At 42.1% G+C, this 25,194-nt stretch overlaps 2 protein-coding genes across 3 annotated transcripts in view; one reads left to right on the top strand and one right to left on the bottom strand.

The window, feature by feature from the left end:
- Window positions 1-5,340, top strand: part of LOC106596078 (transmembrane protein 266) — a 105,578-nt gene extending 100,238 nt beyond the window's left edge. Inside the window, exons 10-11 of the mRNA XM_045689324.2 lie at window positions 3,185-3,250; window positions 3,370-5,340. Coding sequence (XP_045545280.1) covers window positions 3,185-3,250; window positions 3,370-4,136 — 833 coding nt within the window. The 3' untranslated portion in view covers window positions 4,137-5,340. The remainder of the gene's footprint in view (window positions 1-3,184; window positions 3,251-3,369) is intronic.
- A 3,215-nt stretch (window positions 5,341-8,555) lies between these two features.
- On the bottom strand, window positions 8,556-24,702 carry LOC106587635 (electron transfer flavoprotein subunit alpha, mitochondrial). Of its 2 annotated transcripts, XR_006757551.2 has the most exons (12): window positions 24,535-24,702; window positions 23,358-23,439; window positions 23,061-23,143; window positions 22,099-22,198; window positions 21,076-21,186; window positions 20,771-20,872; window positions 20,586-20,654; window positions 20,319-20,401; window positions 12,970-13,035; window positions 11,951-12,084; window positions 11,162-11,206; window positions 8,682-8,821 (listed from the first exon to the last, which is right to left on the bottom strand). XR_006757551.2 is itself a non-coding variant. In XM_045689325.2 (11 exons), the coding sequence occupies exons 1-11, from the start codon at window positions 24,571-24,573 to the stop codon at window positions 8,786-8,788; spliced, it is 816 nt and encodes a 271-aa protein (XP_045545281.1). In that variant the 5' UTR covers window positions 24,574-24,701; the 3' UTR covers window positions 8,556-8,785. The 2 variants fall into 2 exon arrangements, 1 of the variants encoding a protein (XP_045545281.1); XM_045689325.2 differs by lacking the exon at window positions 11,951-12,084 and having other exon boundaries at window positions 8,556-8,821; window positions 24,535-24,701.
- Window positions 24,703-25,194: the final 492 nt, after the last annotated feature.

Below are 25,194 nucleotides of genomic sequence, written 5' to 3' on the forward strand. Positions count from 1 at the left end.
CTTGTTTCAAAAGGAGGTAGAAAAGGTTAGAAACATTTTGTATACTGGTCACGAGGGATTTGTGGTTTTGTCACTTCTCAAGAGAGCAGCTGTAGATTTTGAGGAACATACAAAATTCACCACAAAGAGTTATGGGTGAAAAGGACAGTAATTGCTTTCAGATCAACTTCTTGGAAGTTCACATAACTTCTCTATGTGTTGTACTGCTGGGGGAAGAGGACAAAGTACCAAAATCCAATGTGAATACCTCACTTAAAGGAGAAGTTTTATTTTTACAACCAAATCTCTCTTTTTGATGTAAATGGAATGTTATAGAAGGGTCCAGACACCTTTTTTGTGATTTCACATGTTTTTTATAAACTTACCCCAAACAGCAAATCCCTTCCTCATCCTTTTTGTGTAGTATGGGGACCCCAAAAATACCCAAATAAGTCCTTTTAGAAATGGCAAAGCTCTCAGTATAATGATGCAGGGCTTTAGATGTTGTACACGTGGAATTGTGTCATTATGAACTTTATCCACAACGTTAAATTTCCTTTTGTTGCATATTAGTGTTTTTTCGGGGCCCCCATACTACACAACGAGGATGAGGAAGTCATTTTCTGTAAGTTTATCAAAAATTTAAAAAAAAGGTGTTTGGACCCTTCTATAACATGCCATTTACATCAAAAATAGAGATTTGGTTGTAAAAAAGAAAACTTGTCCTTTAAGGTAGCAGAGCAGATCATCACAAAGTATTGCACATGCATATTGATTTAAACCAAACTAAATGACCTAATGATGTCAGCCCACTTCATAGATGGATGGCAGGCAGGCAGGCAGGCAGGCAGGCAGGCAGGCAGGCAGGCAGGCAGGCAGGCAGGCAGGCAGGCAGGCAGGCAGGCAGGCAGGCAGGCAGGCAGGCAGGCAGGCAGGCAGGCAGGCAGGCAGGCAGGCAGGCAGGCAGGCAGGCAGGCAGGCAGGCAGGCAGGCAGGCAGGCAGGCAGGCAGGCAGGCAGGCAGGCAGGCAGGCAGGCAGGCAGGCAGGCAGGCAGGCAGGCAGGCAGGCAGGCAGGCAGGCAGGCAGGCAGGCAGGCAGGCAGGCAGGCAGGCAGGCAGGCAGGCAGGCAGGCAGGCAGGCAGGCAGGCAGGCAGGCAGGCAGGCAGGCAGGCAGGCAGGCAGGCAGGCAGGCAGGCAGGCAGGCAGGCAGGCAGGCAGGCAGGCAGGCAGGCAGGCAGGCAGGCAGGCAGGCAGGCAGGCAGGCAGGCAGGCAGGCAGGCAGGCAGGCAGGCAGGCAGGCAGGCAGGCAGGCAGGCAGGCAGGCAGGCAGGCAGGCAGGCAGGCAGGCAGGCAGGCAGGCAGGCAGGCAGGCAGGCAGGCAGGCAGGCAGGCAGGCAGGCAGGCAGGCAGGCAGGCAGGCAGGCAGGCAGGCAGGCAGGCAGGCAGGCAGGCAGGCAGGCAGGCAGGCAGGCAGGCAGGCAGGCAGGCAGGCAGGCAGGCAGGCAGGCAGGCAGGCAGGCAGGCAGGCAGGCAGGCAGGCAGGCAGGCAGGCAGGCAGGCAGGCAGGCAGGCAGGCAGGCAGGCAGGCAGGCAGGCAGGCAGGCAGGCAGGCAGGCAGGCAGGCAGGCAGGCAGGCAGGCAGGCAGGCAGGCAGGCAGGCAGGCAGGCAGGCAGGCAGGCAGGCAGGCAGGCAGGCAGGCAGGCAGGCAGGCAGGCAGGCAGGCAGGCAGGCAGGCAGGCAGGCAGGCAGGCAGGCAGGCAGGCAGGCAGGCAGGCAGGCAGGCAGGCAGGCAGGCAGGCAGGCAGGCAGGCAGGCAGGCAGGCAGGCAGGCAGGCAGGCAGGCAGGCAGGCAGGCAGGCAGGCAGGCAGGCAGGCAGGCAGGCAGGCAGGCAGGCAGGCAGGCAGGCAGGCAGGCAGGCAGGCAGGCAGGCAGGCAGGCAGGCAGGCAGGCAGGCAGGCAGGCAGGCAGGCAGGCAGGCAGGCAGGCAGGCAGGCAGGCAGGCAGGCAGGCAGGCAGGCAGGCAGGCAGGCAGGCAGGCAGGCAGGCAGGCAGGCAGGCAGGCAGGCAGGCAGGCAGGCAGGCAGGCAGGCAGGCAGGCAGGCAGGCAGGCAGGCAGGCAGGCAGGCAGGCAGGCAGGCAGGCAGGCAGGCAGGCAGGCAGGCAGGCAGGCAGGCAGGCAGGCAGGCAGGCAGGCAGGCAGGCAGGCAGGCAGGCAGGCAGGCAGGCAGGCAGGCAGGCAGGCAGGCAGGCAGGCAGGCAGGCAGGCAGGCAGGCAGGCAGGCAGGCAGGCAGGCAGGCAGGCAGGCAGGCAGGCAGGCAGGCAGGCAGGCAGGCAGGCAGGCAGGCAGGCAGGCAGGCAGGCAGGCAGGCAGGCAGGCAGGCAGGCAGGCAGGCAGGCAGGCAGGCAGGCAGGCAGGCAGGCAGGCAGGCAGGCAGGCAGGCAGGCAGGCAGGCAGGCAGGCAGGCAGGCAGGCAGGCAGGCAGGCAGGCAGGCAGGCAGGCAGGCAGGCAGGCAGGCAGGCAGGCAGGCAGGCAGGCAGGCAGGCAGGCAGGCAGGCAGGCAGGCACTTTCATGTTGTCCATCCTTTTTTTCTATTTCTTTCTTTCATTCTTTCTCTCTGAGACGTCCTCATGTGTTATTAATCACTGAGTGATTGTCTTGGTCGTGTTTTAGTGAGTGCAATGCTTCCTCTCCAGGGGTGCCCCCCCTACCCTCCATCCCTCCCTCTCCTGGATTAATATTTTACGCTGAAAAATAAATGAAATTACCCGTCAGAGTCTGCTGTGGTCCTGGGGGATCGGCCCAGGCACTCGGGGTACTTTGGGCACCACTCAGCGGACAAACACTGAGCTCAGGCCCAATCAAGCGAACACTGAAGAGCAGATCAGGGCAGAACCATTCACCACTGAGGCCCTAGCTGTCTGGCTGAGGACACAAAGAGAACTCTATACCAAAGCCTGGTTGCTCTCACATTCACTACTGTACTTGAGCCTTACAACACTATCTTGGTGTGATTTGGAAACCAGGGTTAAGTCGGTAAAGCACCTGTAGACTTGGATAGATAGATAAGATGTCTCACCACCTAAAAGTGAAATGTACTGTTCCCACATCTAGGGATTGTTTTGCACTGTGTTTACAGTGCATTGAAATCATACAGATTGGGTCTTTAACCTCATCATGCTTCTTTTATCTGTTATCCAGATCCTGTTGTCCATCATGACGACATGAACAACTATATCAGCCAGTACTACAGTGAACCAAGTAGTGGTGAGTGACTTAGTGGATCTTGGGTAAAGTGTATAGCTGGTAATGTATATGGGGCAACTCTGTATACCTACTGTATCTTCCCTTCCCAGTCTGATGTACTGGATGATGTGTCATTTCAGACATGGAGGGTCCTCGTGTCATCACCATGGCAGCCATCGATGTCCACCTCCCTAAGACCCATTACCCCGCCCACAACAACCCTCTGCTGGGCGTGGAGCAAATGAGCAGTGCTGTGAGTGACACCTCCACCAGCGTATCACGGTCCAGCAGCAGTCTGACGGCCCGCCCCCATAGCCTGAGCAGCCACACCCTGTGCTCGTCTACTACGGACTGCAGCAGCAGCACCACGGCCAGGGACTACCACACCCAGGCTAGGAACTACAATTCCCATACCAAGGCCCGGGGGCCTTATCTGGACTACAAGTCCCAGAAGCAGACCCAGGATAGGCAGCACTACAACACCCAGGGCCAGTGCTGCTTCCCCCTGCCCTACTGCAGCCCTCTGGGCCTGGGTCTGACCTCAGCCCAGCCTCCCCTTCCACGGGACCCCAGCGTGGTAGTCCAGGAGCTGCTCTCGTCCCTGTCTGAGGACTCCTGTCTGGCCCAGAAAGGCCTGGTGGACCCAGTTAACCTGAAGCTTCCCAGCCCTGCCAGCTCAGCCAAGGCCAGCCCAGAGCTGGAGCACAGAATCAACATCTACAACTGGAAGAATCAGGAGGAGAACCAGTGCCGGGGCCAGAGACAGGGCCGAGCCGCAGCCACTGTGCTCCTACAGACTAAGCCTCTCATCCACCTGCAGGGCGGCGCTCCTGAGTCCTCTTTGGAGGAGAAGTATAGGCTACTGGGCCCTGTTGATGGTCCACTGGGCCGTCTGCCTGATACATAGGGTTGATTCACACTACTGAGCTGAGCCAAGCCGAACCGAGCTGCATTGTGCTGGCCTGGTTATGCATCCACCATAGTTGTTTGAACCGTGCTGGAAAGGACATGTGAAAAGAATATGTCAGAGCCAGCACTGTTCGGCTCGTGTCGGCACAACAGTGTGAAAAGGGCAATAGTTCATCCCAGAGGACAGAGCATACAGCTCAAGACAGAACTGACTGACCTGGCTTCTCCAAATCCTCATGCTTCAAACAAAGTCAGAGCCTGGTCCAAGATCAAACCTGGCGTTACAAAGACCATCTGTTAGCAAGACAGCACAAATAGATCTGGGACTAGGCAACCGCTGTCATGTTATTCTTCCCTTCTCTGTGGGGCTCCAGACAGAGACAGACAGACAGACACAGCCCTCCTCGACCTCAATCTTGTGGTGACTTTGAATAATGCCCCATTTGCACAACAATGACCCAGTGAGGACAGAGGAGACACGTGTGGGCCTAGAAAGAAGCATCATCAGGAAATCTCACTTTAAATGGGGCCCCAAATGTGAAACAAAACAGTTTGAAATAAAACCAGCAATGGGCCATATTCAAGCCTTTACAGAACAAGCCTATTCAAGTGTTCCTATGTTAACTACAAGACAGATTTGACATGGGATTTCTCTAAGTTGGGTGGGAGTGGGTGGTGTTTTTGCTTTCTTTTTATTTGTATTAGCTACTGTAACTGTGCAGTTCTCTCTGCTCTAACAACCAAGCCACAGGGTGCTTTCTCTGGACAAACTGTCTGTGCCAAATAAACAGACAATTCTTACTATACTATTGTCTTTCTATAACAGAGATAGAGGTTTGTATTGAAGTAGAGGAACATTAACCATATCAAGCCTGACATTTTCTAGCCAGATACAAGAACAGGCAATTGAAGAAATGATGGAGGAATTAAAAGTATGAGGATAGGTAGTGAATGGCCCAAAATGATCCCAAGAGGTACAGTATAGGAAAAGTATGTGAATCTGATTATGAGCAGTGATAGGGGATTGATGTTTTAGATTGGAGTGCTGGTAGCATGAACCTTTCTTTAAACGATCTGCAGCCTGAACATGGCAAGCCAATCCTGTGCACTTTAATCTTTACAGATGTTTTGTAAACTTAATATGAGGGGAACTCATTGCCAAATTGCAGGTGGTGCCATTCAAATAATAAATAAACCTTTGTAACATTAACAATATTGTGGTCCCATTTTATTGCTTTCAGTTGTACATGAGCCATGCCATTTTAAATTCTAATATTTTATATGGATGCACTTTACAAAGCAATACATGAAATGACACAGTAGAATACATCCCAAACCAAAAAGTACTGCGATGTATTCTCATTTGCATAATTCGAGATAGAATCCTCTACATTAATATGAATGAGTTTGTTTTACATGTGGGCTCTTTATCAGATATGACTGAGCCTTCCCATTGGCTCCAGACTCTACATCACCCTACAACACTTTTGCATTAGCAACTGTCAACTTTATTTGCATATCGCTCTGAAATGAAATAAATGATTCATATCTATTAACATTGGAGAGACCTGTCACAACAAAAACGTAATTGGTTAACAAGGTTTGTCATTATAAATGTCTGGTAATGAGGATTAAACCCCCTATTTAACTTTTGGTCAAATAATTAATTTAGGACATAAACTACCCATTTTGTTGCTTGTCAAGTGTTTACAAGGAAATTATATGTTTAATTGTTAATAACAATCAAGGCTTCAATCAAGCAGGCCTAAGTGTTTCAGAAGTATTCATTAAGACATGGGGATAGTAAAGTGGGGGTTGGGTCTAATGTTATTTGAGGACCTGGATCATGTGAAGAAAAGTCATTATGGGTTTCAATGAGAGCTGATGCAGCGTTTTATTTACAGCTGAACGATTACACCACCCTCCTTTAGCAACAATGCTTTCCCTCTACTTAGGGTTAGCGGAAGAAACGTTTGGTGTGGATGTCGTAACAAATGTATTTGCATTCTTAATTAGATTTCCTTTGATATAGTGTAATTGAGCACTTCAGTGTTCATTCAGAAACTACACAACATTTTGAAACACACTGATTTTCTTTGTCCTTCTTAAATGTGCCATTATCCACCGTGATTATATAACACTATTATCCTGATACTGTAGCTTTCCATTATCCACCGTGAAATATAACACTGTATTATCCTGATACTGTAGCTTTCCATTATCCACCGTGATATATAACACTGTATTATCCTGATACTGTAGCTTTCCATTATCCACCGTGATATATAACACTGTATTATCCTGATACTGTAGCTTTCCATTATCCACCGTGATATATAACACTGTATTATCCTGATACTGTAGCTTTCCATTATCCACCGTGAAATATAACACTGTATTATCCTGATACTGTAGCTTTCCATTATCCACCGTGAAATATAACACTGTATTATCCTGATACTGTAGCTTTCCATTATCCACCGTGAAATATAACACTGTATTATCCTGATACTGTAGCTTTCCATTATCCACCGTGATATATAACACTGTATTACCCTGATACTGCAGCTTTCCATTATCCACGTGATATATAACACTATTATCCTGACTGTTGCTTTCCATTATCCACGTGATATATAACACTATTATCCTGATACTGTTGCTTTCCATTATCCACGTGATATAACACCATATTATCCTGATACTGTAGCTTTCCATTATCCACGTGATATAACACCATATTATCCTGATACTGTAGCTTTCCATTATCCACGTGATATATAACACTGTATTATCCTGATACTGTAGCTTTCCATTATCCACGTGATATATAACACCATATTATATAACACTGTATTATCCTGATACTGTAGCTTTCCATTATCCACCGTGAAATATAACACTGTATTATTCTGATACTGTAGCTTTCCATTATCCACCGTGATATATAACACTGTATTACCCTGATACTGCAGCTTTCCATTATCCACGTGATATATAACACTATTATCCTGACTGTTGCTTTCCATTATCCACGTGATATATAACACTATTATCCTGATACTGTTGCTTTCCATTATCCACGTGATATAACACCATATTATCCTGATACTGTAGCTTTCCATTATCCACGTGATATAACACCATATTATCCTGATACTGTAGCTTTCCATTATCCACGTGATATATAACACTGTATTATCCTGATACTGTAGCTTTCCATTATCCACGTGATATATAACACCATATTATATAACACTGTATTATCCTGATACTGTAGCTTTCCATTATCCACGTGATATAACACCATATTATATAACACTGTATTATCCTGATACTGTAGCTTTCCATTATCCACCGTGAAATATAACACTGTATTATCCTGATACTGTAGCTTTCCATTATCCACCGTGATATATAACACTATTACCCTGATACTGCAGCTTTCCATTATCCACGTGATATATAACACTATTATCCTGACTGTTGCTTTCCATTATCCACGTGATATATAACACTATTATCCTGATACTGTTGCTTTCCATTATCCACGTGATATAACACCATATTATCCTGATACTGTAGCTTTCCATTATCCACGTGATATAACACCATATTATCCTGATACTGTAGCTTTCCATTATCCACGTGATATATAACACTGTATTATCCTGATACTGTAGCTTTCCATTATCCACTTGATATATAACACCATATTATATAACACTGTATTATCCTGATACTGTAGCTTTCCATTATCCACCGTGAAATATAACACTGTATTATCCTGATACTGTAGCTTTCCATTATCCACCGTGATATATAACACTGTATTACCCTGATACTGCAGCTTTCCATTATCCACGTGATATATAACACTATTATCCTGATACTGTTGCTTTCCATTATCCACGTGATATAACACCACTATTATCCTGATACTGTAGCTTTCCATTATCCACGTGATATAACACCATATTATCCTGATACTGTAGCTTTCCATTATCCACGTGATATATAACACTGTATTATCCTGATACTGTAGCTTTCCATTATCCACGTGATATATAACACTATTATCCTGACTGTTGCTTTCCATTATCCACGTGATATAACACCATATTATCCTGATACTGTAGCTTTCCATTATCCACGTGATATATAACACTGTATTATCCTGATACTGCAGCTTTCCATTATCCACGTGATATATAACACTGTATTATCCTGATACTGTAGCTTTCCATTATCCACGTGATATATAACACTGTATTATCCTGATACTGTAGCTTTCCATTATCCACGTGATATATAACACTGTATTATCCTGATACTGTAGCTTTCCAAAAAGGAAAGCCCAAACATCCATTTGATCAGATTTCAAATCCTCAATAAAAACAAATTGAACAAGTTGTGAGACATTGTAGCGTATCCACTAGCTTTATTATTCATTAAAATGATATCACAATCAAAGATGTATTAGATCTAGACATTTTAAGCACCTATTTCAAAATGCACAAGAAGCATGAAATGCAGTTTAAGGCAGGATTTTCTTTTGGGTAGTTAAAACTGGCAGCTTATAAGGGGTTAATCTTTCGTCTTCAGATTTCGGAGTATTATAGGATCTTGGTTGGATCATGATGGCGATCACTTCTTCAATGCTGCAGTCATCTCAGGAACAGCCTACAAGTACAAACAGTTCTCATACCCTTGACAGTTTCATTGGCAACAACGACAAAAGACACGTCATTGTTATCTGAAATCAGAGTGTAAACACAGTTAAGATGAGAACTATTGTCACAGTTCTGGACCTGCCTGTTATTATTATTATCTCTACTTACCCATCACTTCAGCAGAATATTACTAACTTAAACACCTAGTCACCTACACCGGCCGATTACATGCAACGGCACTGGTTAATAAATGATGAGGCACAGCCAAACAAATGGAAAAAGCCACAGGCTTTCACTTCTCACAAAGGGTCCCTCTTGAAGTGTGTGGTAAAGCTTGGGCACTGGATCTGGATCTGCCACCTCCGTCTTTATGCCTAAACTAGAGGGTAGAAGTGCTGCCTGGAACCCTGTGGCATTGAGCCCTGCCAAAGTTACCTGAGCAGGTCAATTAGGAGTCAATAGCTGAAGAGGAACACAGAATCAATATGAAAGCCAAAACCAGGCAGTCCCCTTAGTTTAACTATCAGGTGGTATTAGTTCCTGTTAAGGTTGAGGACTGGAAGTTACTCTCTGAGCAGGAGGTCCTCTCATGAACTATCCACTGATACATTCACGAGTTCAATAATTCAGTACTGCTTTTTCATCAGGTGGAATATACAGTTCCAAATGGTTCCTATTCTATCAATCCCAATAACTGATTTACCAGATTTGCATTCAGGCACTCAACAGAGAAATGTTTACAGTCGGAGGGAGTAAGAACTCAACTGCATATTCATTTAAACATGATTTCACTCAGTGTTATTTTAGGCTTATCCCAGAAACCTAGTTAACAGATTGTAACTGAATAAGGCACAACTCAGTAAGGCACAAGGTCTCTACAAGTTTTGCTTTCTGAGATTAAACAACTGAATAATATGCAAATGTATGAGAGGGAAAACCAGACATTAACATTGCCTTTAAACAGGTCAAATAGATGGCTGCGCCACCAAGCTAATGAATCCCCATTATTTAAGACTGAACGGCAAATGGAAGGTGTCTTTTAATGATTTATAATGATAAACCTAACTATTCAATTCATTTTATCAATCAAACTCATTTATAGAGCCCCTTGTACATAAGCAGTTGTCACAAAATGCTTTTACAATGACATTATTACACAGGAATACTTTTAATGAGCGTCTAACTGACAGCCTGGGCCTCTGATCAGACAGGAAATGGCTTGCGGGAGAGCTCTAGTGAACCAGGAAGTGCCGCATAGTCACAATCAGAGAAGAAGAAGAGTGAATTAACAGTGACCATTAGACATTTCCCTTAATAATTGAAATATTTGAATAAAGGCTCAGAGGGAGTCAGTTTAAATGCATTAACATTAGTCGATCAGTCGTTGATGTGTCTTATTACAGCGTCATTAACTGAGGAGGAAATCTGAGATATCACCTCTTTCTTGCACTTTTCAAATGTGTTTTGCTATGGTATACTTAAGCAATAAGGCACGAGGGGGTGTGGTATATGGCCAATATACCACAGTTAAGGGATGTTCTTAAGCACGACACAATGCGGAGTGCCTGGATACAGCCCTTAGCCGTGGTATATTGGCCATATACAACAAACCCCTGAGGTGCCTTATTGCTATTATAAAACTGGTTACCAACGTAATTAGAGTAGTAAAAATACATGTTTTTTTTCATACCCGTGGTATACAGTCTGATATACCATGGCTGTCAGCTAATCAGCATTCAGGGCTTGAACCACCCAGTTTATAATAATTTATACCTAATTAAGGAACTAATTCAGCCAAAACCAATGTTATGTTTGCTTTTATCAGGAAACCACTTTTGGTAGAATAAGGTCCATATTATTAATATAACAAAATACACATCGTATTAATAAACCTATTTTAAATCCTCCTGAGGGTACTAGAAGAATGACTCTTAAAGGAGAGATGGACAGGGTGTGACAGGGATCTGGAACGATGGCATGAGGGTGTGATGGATATTTCCCTCAAGACTCCTCACCACAATTTACCCATCAGGACTAACCAGAAGGACATGAACACTGACACTTTAAATGCTGTCATGAATTAGAAATACCGGGCACCATACAGGTTAAATCCAGTGTATCAGTGTTGACTTGGATAACACTCATAGCACTTTACTAAACCTATACAGGGTGTGGTGTACAATACTTCATTTAGCCAATGCTGAAGATCTAGGTCCACCTCCTTAAGATGAACTAAATATCTACCTCCATATAGGGATTCATTTCACACCTTTAATATCACAATATCTAATCGTGTCATCATTGACAGTCTTAGCTTAAAGAGATCCTCCACCAAACCGTAGTCAGCTACCTGGAAAATAGGTGCCTCTGGATCTTTGTTGATGGCAACGATTATCTAGAAATAAAACACAAAAACACGTGTCACAGTTCGTCTCAGTACATGTACTAACCTGTCCTCTGAATAAAAATGCAAAGCGGTATGCATACTGTACATGGATTGCCTCAGAATTTTAATGGAGGCTAAACCAAACACTTAAATCATAAATTACAAAGATACATTGCTATGTAAACTGTTGATCCACATCCTAAAGCAGCGAGTCAGCATCCGGAATTAGGACAATATCAGTCACTATGATGAGAATCAAAATGAAGTAATATTTTTTTTTTAAAGAACAAAATAAAATAAAGTTGTATTACCATCCCTTACTACTCTCTCATGTTATATATACACACACTATGCTTTCATGACATATTGCATAGCTTGTTAAAGCAGCAAGCATACAAACCCAAATTAGCTACACTTAAGTGATGTCACTTATGAATGTTTTTTTTTAAAGTGGATGAAAGTGATTTTGAAAACAGCTCCATGACATCAAGCGGCTGGATATACGTAGAAGCAGAGTAAATCTCATACAAAACAAATAGATATGGGACTATGGCTACATAATAGTACATAATACTGTGGTCTGACACATTCAGAACACATCCCACACAAGACACTCTACTCTCCTCTTAAGAAGCTCCGAAGCAAGAGAGAGAAAATACAAATAAATTATACATCATTCTTTAAAAAGCTTCTTCAGGTTCCCTTTTAAAACACACTTCTTAAGTGCACGGGATCCCAGAGCAGATAGCTCACCTTGGTGGAAGAAATCCACTCAGGAGACTGTTGTCATGGCTACGAAAGAGTTTTTCCATTTTTCATTTACATAAAACAGTTCTCTTCCAGGGACAGACGTATTCTGCCCTCCACTTGTTGTAAAAGTGGGTCAACTACAGCGAAAAGAGGAATACAAATAAGAAAAAGTACTTTGACCAAGTTAATTCAAATCCTCCTCATATATAGATATTCTCAGAGTGAATTGTTGTAATACTATTAGTTAGGTAAATTGGTGCAGTTGTATGACACCCATTTTGGCTTTTTCAAACCAGCCTCTACAGTAAGTGTTAACTGGACTGATGAATGGAATGGGTGATCTTTATACTTTCAGATAACTTGAAGATATCAAATGATTGACTGAAGATTAAAAAAAAAACAGTTTCAAAGAGTTGTAAATGATTTTAAATTAATTAATACATGTTTTTACATTAATACAATTTCTTTAAAATCAATATGACATTTAATCAGTATCCCCATTGTTTTACTGTATGTATATCTTTACTTGTTAATCCATCACTAGTGCATATTCCATAAAAGGCGGTAGAATAAGCTTAGCTACATGAAATTGTAATAAACATGAGGGTGAGACGTATTTATCACTCTCCTGGTGACAAGGCGCTACATCACAAAGAGCTCAGTAGAATTGAATAAAATAAATCAACACCACAGTTAATTTAGCAATCAGACGCACAAGCACCATAACTATACGTACTTATGCATGACTTGCGACAGCAAGAATCAGCAAAAAACTATGTTTTAAAAAGCACAACTTCCTTAAAAAATATCTTGCTGTATAAAACATATGTATTTTTTTGGAGTACTAGAAAAAAATCAGAACATCTTGCATCCTCATATTTTTTTGTTGTTATTTTTTTAAATCAGTAGAACAAATCTATTTACATTTGTTTAAATGAGAAGTAATATCCACAAGTAATAACACAGCTATACCACAATAATACCACTAGCTTATGTAGACTGCTTAGTGTGGTGTGCTGTACCTTGCTGTCCTTCATCCCAGCCAGGTGCTGAATAGCTCCAGAGATGCCCACTGCGATGTAGAGTTCCTGGAAATAAAACATAAAATGGCCAGTCAGTATATAATAATGTAATATCAAAACTGTAATTCATATAACGACAAATGTATATTGCAATAATACTACATAGACATAAATAAAATAAAATAAATCAGCTTTCAAGTTTTAATAAACAGAGTGTTTATTGTAGGGAGAACAAAAAAAAAATCTATTCTGAAAAAGAAAATCAGTCTCAACCAAATGAAAAGGTTTGGCCACAATATGATATGTAAGACTATTGATTTAACCATTACTTTTCAACAACTTAAAATGAGAAGATGATGCGTGTTTTCACACAGACATACACAGCATGGCCATCAGAGAATCCCTATGACCACAGCCTTACGAGATGGGCTCTCCTAACCAGTAGTCTGGTGAACCAAGTTGCTGTGACCATAAGTGACCAGAACCACAAACTGAGCCCCAATCCCCCGGAACCCTTTACACCCTACTCTGACCCAGTAGGCAGTCAATTCCTGACCATACATCTCAATGGTTCTGACCAGAGTGTGGTCCTTTAGGGTGTCTGCCAGCCAGAGTGTGGGGGCCTGGGCCCCTGGCTGCAACATTACCATCCATTCTCCAGGGAGCAGCACATCAATTGCTTTCAGCTAAATGCACTCACATATGAATATTTCAGTAGGATTTAATGTTTCAGCTGCAGCCCCAGAGGAACAGAGCATCAATTTGTGAACACAGTTCTCCCGGAGTTAAAAGCCAGGCCGGATAATACAGTATGAAAGGCACTGTCAATCCAGAGGCCTTTTTTCCCCCCAGACTGGGAGAGAGAGAAAATAAAAAATAGAAAAGCTTCTCCCCTTTAGCCTCCAAGTAGGTCCCCAGCTGGGTATAAACAGCTTTTTGAAAGTTTTCCACTGCAAACTGCTATACTTGGGAGGGTCATTTAGCCCTGGATGTTTTTAAAGTATATGTAGGGAGAGGAGGAGAATGGCCAGACGATTTGCCAAGCTTGGGCAGTTTTTCCCTCCTCTTCTGCCTGTCTGTCTGTCTGGTGTTTGGTCTCTCCACAGCTGTGAGCCGTGGCAGCAGGGCAGGGACTTGGTGCACCCACTGGCCTGTTAATAAAATCCCCCAAAGTGATGCTGAAACCCAGTGGTTCACACAGCACAGCTCCCCTCAGGTGTGAGAACACAAGCTCCTGTACACACAGCCAGATTGTGACACAACTGAGTTAATCAACCAGGTCATCACGGGATGCTGCTGTGTGCAAACAGACAGCAAAGGACAACAGGTTGGCTAACGATACTAAATACTGTTAGACTGGCTCGGTGGTATCTCAGGACTGAGTCCTAGAACTGGTTTCACAGAAGAATCTATGATATACAATGCCTTGAAAAGCATATGAAAAAAGGGTAAAAGTGGTCCCATTAGAAGTCTTTATTTTGTTATATTTGTACTGTAGGCCTACATGTGACAAAGCTTGTGAAGATGAGAAAATTATAAAGGTTATCACTTGAAGTTATTACTTTAGTCCTCTAAAATCATAAGTAAGACTATATCAACCTGCATCATCCAGAAACCACCAATGCCTATACAGTGCTCTCACTTAATAGCCTAAATTATTTATCTTTCATTATTTGTTCCTTATGACAAAACCTGAAACAATTGTATGTCATTATTTTAATCAATTGTTATTGTATCCCATTTCAAGTAAAATACTTAGTCTTTGTAAGTAATTAACAAGAATGCAGTAATTGAAAACATTAATTTTGCCAGCGTTGTTTTGACTGGTACATTGAGTCAAGCGGAGGTGTTGCTCTCCTCATTTAAGTGACATGGCGTCTTGTAAAAGCCACTAATAAGTTTTATCCTGATGGAGTGCAGTTCATAATAAAATACATGACAATGCATGTGTAAACTAAAACAGGCCACTGACAGTTACACTAATAAGGTCATAATGGCCCAGGTTCCTGAAGCCAACAATGCAGAAATGCCCGCAGGCAGCAATCAAAAATGTATCCTAATTATCATGTGAATACTGCATTACCTCTGAAGAATGATAAATTATAAATCCACAACATGGTTCCCCTCTCAGACTGGCATGAGGAAAGATGTGATTTCTTTTGGGGGGGGGGGGGGGGGGTCAGAGCGTTTCTGAATGCATGTCATGGAATTTTGGAAAGACTTAGGAGGTAGAATTAGTAGACATACCATCCACTGCTTACTGTGTAGGGAATATACCTACAACTTTAAATATATACAGTACCAGTCAAAAGTGCAGACACACCTACTCATTCAAGGGCTTTTCTTAATTTTGACTATTTTCTACATTGTAGAATAATACTGAAGACATCAAAACTATGAAATAACATATGGAATCATGTAGAAACCATTTTTTTTTTAAATACATCCAAATATATTTTAGATTCTTCAAAGTTGCCACCCTTTGCCTTGATGACAGCTTTGCACACTCTTGACATTCTCTCAACCAGCTTCACCTAGAATACTTTTCCAACAGTCTTGAAGCAGTTCCCACATATGCTGAGAACTTGCTGGCTGCCTTTCCATCACTCTGTGGTCCAACTCATCCCAAACCATCTCAATTGGGCTGAGGTCAGGTGATTGTGGAGGCCAAGTCATCTGATGCAGCACTCCATCATTCTCCTTAATGGTCAAATAGCCCTTACACAGCCTGGAGGTGTTGGGTCATTATCCTGTTGAAAAACAAATGACAGTGGGACTAAGTGCAAACCAGATGGGATGGCGTATCAGTGCAGAATGATGTGGTAGCCATGCTGGTTAAGTGTGCCTTGAATTCTAAATAAAATCACTGACAGTGTCACCAGCAAAGCACCCCACACCATCACACCACCTCCTCCATGCATCACGATGGGAACCACACATGCAGAGATCATCCGTTCACCTACTCTGCGTCTCACAAAGACACGGCGGTTGGAACCAAAAATCTCAAATTTGGACTCATCAGACCAAAGGACAGATTTCCACTGGTCTAATGTCCACTGCTTGGGTTTCTTGGCCCAAGCAAGTCTCTTCATATCGGTGTCCTTTAGTAGTGGTTTCTTTGCAGCAATCCGACCATGAAGACCTGATTCACGCAGTCTCCTCTGAACAGCTGATGTTGAGATGTGTCTGTTACTTGAACACTGTGAAGCATTTATTTGGGCTGCAATCTGAGGTGCAGTTAACTAATGAACTTATCCTCTGCAGCAGAGGTAACTGTGGGTCTTCATTCCCTCTGGCGGTCCTCATGAGAGCCAGTTTCATCATAGCGCTTGATGGTTTATGTGACTGCAATGACTGACCTTCATGTCTTAAAGTAATGATGCAATGTTCTTTCCTATTTGGTTATTTGAGCTGTTCTTGCCATAATATGGACTTTTACCAAATAGGGCTATCTTCTGTATACCACCCCTACATTGTCACAACGGATTGGCTCATACGCATTAAGGAAAGAAATTCCAAAAATTTACTTTTAACAAGGCACACCTGTTAATTGAAATGCATTCCAGGTGTCTACCTCATGAAGCTGGTTGAGAGAATGCCAATAATGTGCAAAGCTGCCATCAAGGCAAAGGGCAACTACTTTGAAGAATCTCAAATATATTTTGATTTGTTTAACACTTTTTTGGGGTTATTACATGATTCCATGTGTCATTTCATAGTTTTGATGTCTTCACTATTATTCTACAATGTAGAAAATAGTAAAAAATAAAGAAAAACCCTTGAATGAGTAGGTGAGTCCAAACTTTTGACTGGTACTGTATATATAATATTACTGGAAATAGTATATTATTACATTTGATTACATCAATTATATTTCCATTGACCTGATTTGAATATTAATTGCAACACACAAGCAATGAATGGTTACTGGTTTAGGATGTTGCATATCATAGCCTTCTGTGATTGTACACAATGTAAACAGGAAACAACAATATGGCAGTGTTGTCCATTTTGAGGGGCAGGGTGGACTCAGCACTTAACTCTCCTTCCTAATCAGCCATTAACTACATTACAGCCGCTTCAGACTGCCCTAATGTGGGTCTGATGACAGCTGGGATATCCCTGTCGCGAGCCAAATGACCCATTTAGCATTTTTTAGCTTATTCAATTGAAAATAATTAAATAATGTCGCAATACAGAGTATTGTCACACAATGTGATTTTATTTGTATTGTTTAGGATAACAAGTGTGTGCTTGCCTGTATTAATTCCCTTTAACCTGACGTAGCAGGCATAAGAGAAACGCCTAAGCGGAGTTCCCACATTCGGTTTTCAGCAGAAAAGGAAGCTAGGTTGAAAATAGATGTATCCCTGAAAACCGGAATATGCAACTCGACTAAGGCTAATTCCCTTTGCTGTGAGGGGTCTGTCTTGTGGCTTGTTGGCTTTGCCAAAACATACACAGCCTCCGCAGAGTCTTGGCACACACACAAACCTGCTAACTAAACACACTGTACACACAATTGAATGTAGGAGACAGACGGGCCCTCTTTGGAACATCAAGATCGAGAAAATACAGTGCATTCGGAAAGTATTCAGACCCCTTGACTTTTTCCACATTTTGTTATGTTAGACTTATTCTAAAATAAAATACAAATATTTAAAAAATGTCCTCATCTACACACAATACCCCATAATGACAAAGCGAAAACAGGTTTTTAGAAATGTTTGCAAATTTTCAAAAATTAAAAACAGAAATATCTTATTTACATAAGTATTCAGACCCTTTGCTATGACTCGAAATTGAGCTCAGGTGGATCCTGTTTCCATTGATCATCCGTGAGATGTTTCTACAACTTGGAGTCCACCTGTGGTACATTCAATTGATGATTGGACAAGGTTTGGAAAGGCACACACACACCTGTCTATATAAGGTACCACAGTTGAAAGTGCATGTCAGAGCAAAAACCAAGCCATGAGGTTTAAGGAATTGTCCGTAGAGCTCCGAGACAGGATTGTGTCGAGGCACAGATCTGGGGAAGGATATCAAAACATTTCTGCAGATCTGGGGAAGGATACCAAAACACTTCTACCCAAGAACACAATGCTTCCATCATTCTTAAATTGAAGAAGTTTGTAACCACCAAGACTCTTCCTAGAACTGGCCGCTTGGCCAAACTGGGCAATCGGGGGAGAAGAGCCTTGGTCAGGGAGGTGAACAAGAACCTGATGGTCACTCTCACAGAGCTGCAGAGTTCCTCTGTGGAGATGGGAGAACTTTCCAGAAGGACAACCATCTCTGCAGCACTCCAACAATCAGACCTTTATGGTAGAGTGGCCAGACTGAAGCCACTCCTCAGTAAAAAGCACATGACAGCCTGCTTGGGAGTTTTCCAAAAGGCACCTAAAGACTCTCACACCATGAAAAAGAAGACGCTCTGATCTGGTGAAACCAAGATTGAACTATTTGGCCTGAATGCCAAGCGTCACGTCTGGAGGAAACCTGGCACCATCCCTACGGTGAAGCATGGTGGTGGCAGCATCATGCTGTGGGGATATTTTTCAGCAGCAGGGACTGGGAGACTAGTCAGGATCAAGGGAAAGATGACCAGAGCAAAGTACAAAAGAGATCCTTGATGAAAACCTGCTCTAGAGAAGAATGGGAGAAACTCCACAAATACAGGTGTGCCAAGCTTGTAGCATCATACCCAAGAAGACTCAACGCTGCAATCGCTGCCAAAGGTGCTTCAACAAAATACATTTGATATTTTAAAAAAATGTAAAAAATTATATACACTACCATTCAAAAGTTTGGGGTCACTTAGAAATTCTTGTTTGGGAAAGAAAAGCACATTTGTCCATTAAAATTACATCAAATTGATCAGAAATACGGTGTAGAAATTGTTAATGTTGTAAATGACTATTGTAGCTGGAAACGGCAGATTTTTTATGGAATAGGCGTACAGAGGCCCATTATCAGCAACCATCACACCATCGCAGCTTCATTAAATAGTACCCATTAAACACCAGTCTCAACGTCAACAGTGAAGAAGTGACTCCGGGATGCTGGCCTTCTAGGCAGAGTTGCAAAGAAAAATACATATATCAGACTGGTCAATAAAAAGAAAAGATTAAGATGGGCAAAAGAACACAGACACTGGACAGAGGAACTCTGCCTAGAAGGCCAGCATCCCGGAGTCGCCTCTTCATTGTTGACGTTGAGACTGGTGTTTTGCAGGTACTATTTAATGAAGCTGCCAGTTGAGGACTGGTGAGGCGTCTGTTTCTCAAACTAGACACTAATGTACTTGTCCTCTTGCTCAGTTGTGCACCGGGGCCTCCCACTCCTCTTTCTAGTCTGGTTAGAGCCAGTTTGCGCTGTTCTGTGAAGGGAGTAGTACACAGCGTTGTACCAGATCTTCAGTTTCTTGGCAATTTCTCGCATGGAATAGCCTTCATTTCTCAGAACAAGAATAGACTGGTGAGTTTCAGAAGAAAGTTCTTTTTTCTGGGCATTTTGAGCCTGTAACCGAACCCACAAATGCTGATGCTCCAGATACTCAACTAGTCTTCAGAAGGTCAGTTTTATTGCTTCTTTAAATCAGGACAACAGTTTTCAGCTGTGCTAACATAATTGCAAAAGGGTTTTCTAATGATCAATTAGCCTTTTAAATGATAAACTTGGATTAGCTAACACAACGTGCCATTGGAACACAGGAGTGATGGTTTCTGATAATGGGCCTCTGTAGATATTCCATTTAAAAAAATCTGCCGTTTCCAGCTACAATAGTCATTTACAACATTAACAATGTCTACAATGTATTTCTGATCAATTTGATGTTATTTTCTTTCAAAAACAAGGACATTTCTAGGTGACCCCAAACTTTTGAACGGTAGTGTACATACAGCTGAAAAAAATGTCTAAAAACCTGTTTTTGATTTGTCATTTTGGGGTATTGTGTGTAGATTGATGAGGGGGGAAAAAACAATTTAATCCATTTTAGAATAAGGCTGTAATGTAACAAAATGTGAAAAAAGTCAAGGGGTCTGAATACTTTTTGAATGAACTGTAGGCTAATGAAGGTCAGCAAAAGTACACATACAGTTCAATTAAAGTCATTCAACAAGACCAAACAATTACATTTGTAATCCAAAACACCTCAATTAAAATATAATTTTACAGAACATTTAATGTGAGTGTGATGCTGAAAAACTGAAACAATCATATACAATTTATTAAAGTTATTATTTTCTTGTCAGGTTGCTCACTAAGAAATCTTGTACGTTGGTTTCCGCTGTGACACAGTGAAATAACAGAGACAATAAAAGGGTGTGTGTTGTATCACTTACAGGTGCTACAATCTTGCCAGTCTGGCCAACCTGCATGTCATTGGGGACGTAGCCAGCATCCACAGCAGCTCTGGAAGCCCCCACTGCATTCACAACATACAGCAGGTTATTAATACACATGATCATACCACACAGTTACACACAGACAACTGACCACATGAAGAGCACACTCACACACTTCCGACTGTCCCTCACGCATACACCCACTCACTCTCAAAGATTCTCGCTCTCCTTCTCTCTGATGTACACACACATCGTTATTTATACCTGCAGCGCCCATTTTGTCAGCGAGGTCGTACAGCAGTTTGAAGTTCTCACCGCTCTTCAGCCCTCGTCCTAATGGGACAAAGAAATCAAGTGTTTGGTCACAATGACCTAACAGAATGAGAGGCCAGGGAATGTGAATGACACATTGGCTGAAGCAGTCAGACAGTGTAAAGCTAAGCCCTTACCTCCAGACACTACCACTTTGGCACTAGTGAGCTCTGGTCGATCGCTCTTGGTCAGGCTCTGCTCAAGCCATTCTGACATCCCCGCAGGAGAGGGTGAGGCAACTGCAACAGAACGGACAGACATAACAAAAAATCTCTCTCAAAACGCTGACAAATTAAATGTGCAAAATATTCTTTACACTAGCATCTGAATATGCTGCTCGCGAGCCATAATCAGGTATTGAAAACATGAATACGTGTTATGATGAGACAGAAAGGTTACCGAGTGGTGCTGCTGTCAACAGAGTAATGGAAGAGTACTGTACCCTGTTCAGTAGCAGCACTGCCTCGCTCCACAGCAGCAGGTTCAAAGGAAGTTCCCCTCACTGTGAACACCTTGACTTCCTCATTGCACTTCACTGTGGCCAGGGCATTACCTGTAGCAAAGACAACACATACAGTAACACCACATACAATGTGTTTGCTTGGTTATATTGAGATATATTCTTTGAGCAAAAAACCTCAATAAGAAAAAGTATTTAGAAGAATTTGGTGATTCAATAAAGCTTCTGCGTTGTTGGTTATTCTCTGATAAATGCCATTGTCTATTTTACATGCGATGCAATTCTATAAAATACAATGACAAATGTTCACAGTAATAATTAAAAATATGAAAGAACAGACTTGCATTGTGAGAACTTGCATTGTATGAAGCTAGGGCGGTTCCTGGCATATGCATTGTAAATGACTAATTGGACTGTCTGACAACACCAAAACATCCAAGTGTAAGACCTTTGTCTGTCAAAAATGCAGCAGCAAAATGGTTATAAAAAACCCCCCACTGAATTTCCAACCAGGAAGAGTCAGGCTCTTGCCAAAGTTTAAGTGGATAATTTTAATCAGACCCATCTATATTTTATGATTATAATGTGCCCAATCAAAATATGATTGGAGCTTATTCTTGTTCAGGGAGGCTTTTAGGCTTTCAGACTGACAGCTGGGATGACTAGGGGGATGACTAGGGTGGATCTCTATAGTCATTAAGAGGTCAGAAACAACATGAACTACTATAGCCTCATCACTTTACTAATGAATATAGAACAATCATCTCCATTTAACCCCTGACCCCAGCCCATTAGCAGAGCACTACACCAATACTGAAATCTATCCAATCATTTATTCTGCTGCTTACGTATGCATTATAGGTTGTGCTAAGAACAGGCCTGCAGCGATAGGAAACTATGTTGTAATGCATAATAATTACAGTGTGCTTACAAAATATTTGGGGTCATTTTATACCTCAATGGAATAGTTGTTAATTATAAAATATATTACAACAGGAATCTCACCAGCGTAAATTGTTCTAACGAAGGTGTCTTGAGATTTGACCTCGGTGATGTCAGAGAGAGTTGCAACATCCAGCTTGGCTGACACTCTGGGAAGGAGATTCTGTTGAGCATAATACAGTACTGAGATAATATGCTTTAATTCAACCATATCACCCTGTGGATCTCTCAGGACACAGAGAGGTGATGGGGAGGTTGATTGTTTTAAAATGGGACTGTTTCTCAACATTTTAAGGACTTGGCAAAGTTTGGTACAATAAAGACAAAACTGAAACTATTACAAATAATTTGTCCCTACGGAAACAGTTTATAGTAGATGATGTCAATAGTGCTATAATACCATGACGGATACAAACTGCCCTCTGTGTTGGATAAAACTAGCTTGGGCTACGGAGACTCAAATACAAAACTGTGAGAAGTTTAGCCCAAGGATGGACAATGGAATTCAAAGTCATCTTTGAAAATGATTGCCGATTATGTTTTTAGTAAAATAAATTAAATAAAATACCAGACAGTATTAGGATGCATCATCTAAAACACATTCATCTACTCAGGGAAATCGAGATCAGACAACCCAGCCTCAGTCAATATGAGTTGGATTACAATACATAAGATATTGTTTAATGCATCCTAATTCAATAGAAATACCATTAGATCAGCAAGTTGACAGTTCTATTGCAGAATGACAGATTACTGGGGTAGTAATTGAGGGGTAGTACTACACTTACTGGGTCAAATTGGAAGGAAAAAAAACTTTCTGAAACATTAAAGCATAATGTTTAAAAATGGTAAATCAGATCAACTAGATGTTGCTATGATGATAAAATGTGCTATAATTCATGCATGTCTGGATACATAATAAAATAAACTTCCCATGATAAGGAAGGATTTCACCATTATATAGCTATTAATAACATGGGGGAAATGCAGACATGTGAACACTTGTTTTACAGTCAGTAACTCACCTTCCCAAAAGCAGAAGCTCCTGCACAGATGTGTGTGAAGGTGAACTGTTTCTGGGTAGCAAGAATCAAAGGAGTCAATTCCTCTGTATGGAGAAAAGAGGACCAGGGTTAAAGTACATATTTAGACCAAAAGGAAGTATCATGCCATTCCATCATTCTAACAGTATATATCATCTAAACTGTAAATAAACATCTCCGGCATCTGTATTTGAACTAAGCATATCCACACAGACCTCAGAACGTAACAAAAATATCCCATCCAAGAATGAAGGGACTTTCATCATTTCCAAAAATCACCTGGTAACAGTCCTTTGTAGCAGTCATGTTGAGCCACAAGAATCTTCTTGACCCCGTGGACTTTACTGATCTGGTCTGCAACCTGTTAAAGAAGAAATCCAACACAGAAATAAACAGTTAACCATATCAGCCAGCTGTATATCATGAAAGAGCTACATTGTACTGCACAAGGGTGACATAGTATGAAATACCACATTAAAACATAACTTCCATTGATGTGTGACTGAACAGCTGTTAGGGCAGGAGTAGCCAACCCTCCTCCAGCAGAGCTGGGTGTATGCAGGCTATTGCGCAAGCCTTTCTGAAACACACCTGATTCTACCCACCAGAATCACCATTAGCCTAGCTGAATTAGGTGCATTAGTGTAGGGTTGGAGCAAAATTTGGCCAGGTCTCTCTTGCAAAGAGATGTTTCATCTCAATTAGACCAACCTGGTAAAATAAATGTGACCTCTCCTCCCACCTTGCTGGCAGCAGTAATGGCATTCAGTGTGATGGGTGTGAGCTGGTTGTTGTTGTGCTCTGCTATTACCAGAGTACTGTGAAACCTCTGGGCCAGACAGGGCTGCAGGAGAGAACGCAACCAATCTCCATAATGAAACTGCTTTATAAAGAAGACTTAGTTTAGGCCATTGAGTTGACATTTCTGATTGTCAATAAGTACTATTTTGGTCTTGAATGATAAACTAGACAGCTGGCATAGGCTTAGGGAACATTATCAGACTGGCTCTATCAAGTTAACAGTGTAAACAGTAGTGTGTACAAAGGTCAATATAAAACACTGTACACGACAGGGAATCAAGGCAATATGAACTATGTTTGTCGAACACCAAAGGGAAGGCTATAGCCATGTCAGGTCAACTGTGTGTTTTGTCCTCCAAGATAACAAAATCACTTGCTAGTTTAACCCAAGTCAGGTGACACACTGTACTGTAGCTAGTTACGTTGCCAAAATGTGGATTAGTTTCATGCTCTACTCTGACACGTTAACCGTTAATAGCTACAATGTATGTAGATAACAGTGCAGTTGCAAATTAGAGTGAAAGTATGTTATCGACATGCCATGTCCTCAACTGACCTCAGACAGACTTCAGTCAGACTAGCCAACTAGACGTTGGTGGCAATCTGAAACGGTAGAAGAAATTGCTGCATTTGTCAACACTGGAGTTTTACTTACCAATTGTCCCAAACTTCTCCTGTTTATTGCTGTAAACATAACTGGTTAGCTTTCTAGCTAATCAGCTAAATTTTTGCTAGCTATTTATCTTGATCTAAACAAAGAGACAGCTGAGAGGCATCAGTTCATTCTCCACTCTTGTATCTCGCGAGAGCAATGTACTCTGATCTCTCCGCGTCTCTTCCACTTTAAACAGTGAACTCAGAGAACAGCCCTATCTAATCATTTCATTATGAATTCAAAGGCCCTTTAAAAGTGCAAAAGACCAGGGATTTGAGAATGCATGTACTGTAGGCTATACAATACATGGTGTAAGCATTCCATTTCATCCATAGACGTATATTTATTCCATGACATAAACATTTATATTTAATTGGAAAAATACAAGCTGATGTAAAATTATATAATGGGAGCCCTATACTCCAATATTGCGAGACAATGAAAATAACCTACCTATGTTTTATTAATTTGATATATGAAATAGAACAAATGAAATACGGAAACTTTGTGGATACATTTTATTTTATTTATAACTAAAAAGCAGGTACCAGTCTAGAGTGGCTCACTGCGCTGCTCTCCTGTCCTGGCATGAAGCAGTAAAATTGTACTTCTAATGTTCCTCCAGTAGGTGTCCTTGTTGTTCTCGAGTAGATGGATTCA

This window comes from Salmo salar, chromosome 11, assembly GCF_965601325.2.
Source record: "Salmo salar chromosome 11, fSalSal1, whole genome shotgun sequence".
Taxonomy (NCBI): domain Eukaryota; kingdom Metazoa; phylum Chordata; class Actinopteri; order Salmoniformes; family Salmonidae; genus Salmo; species Salmo salar.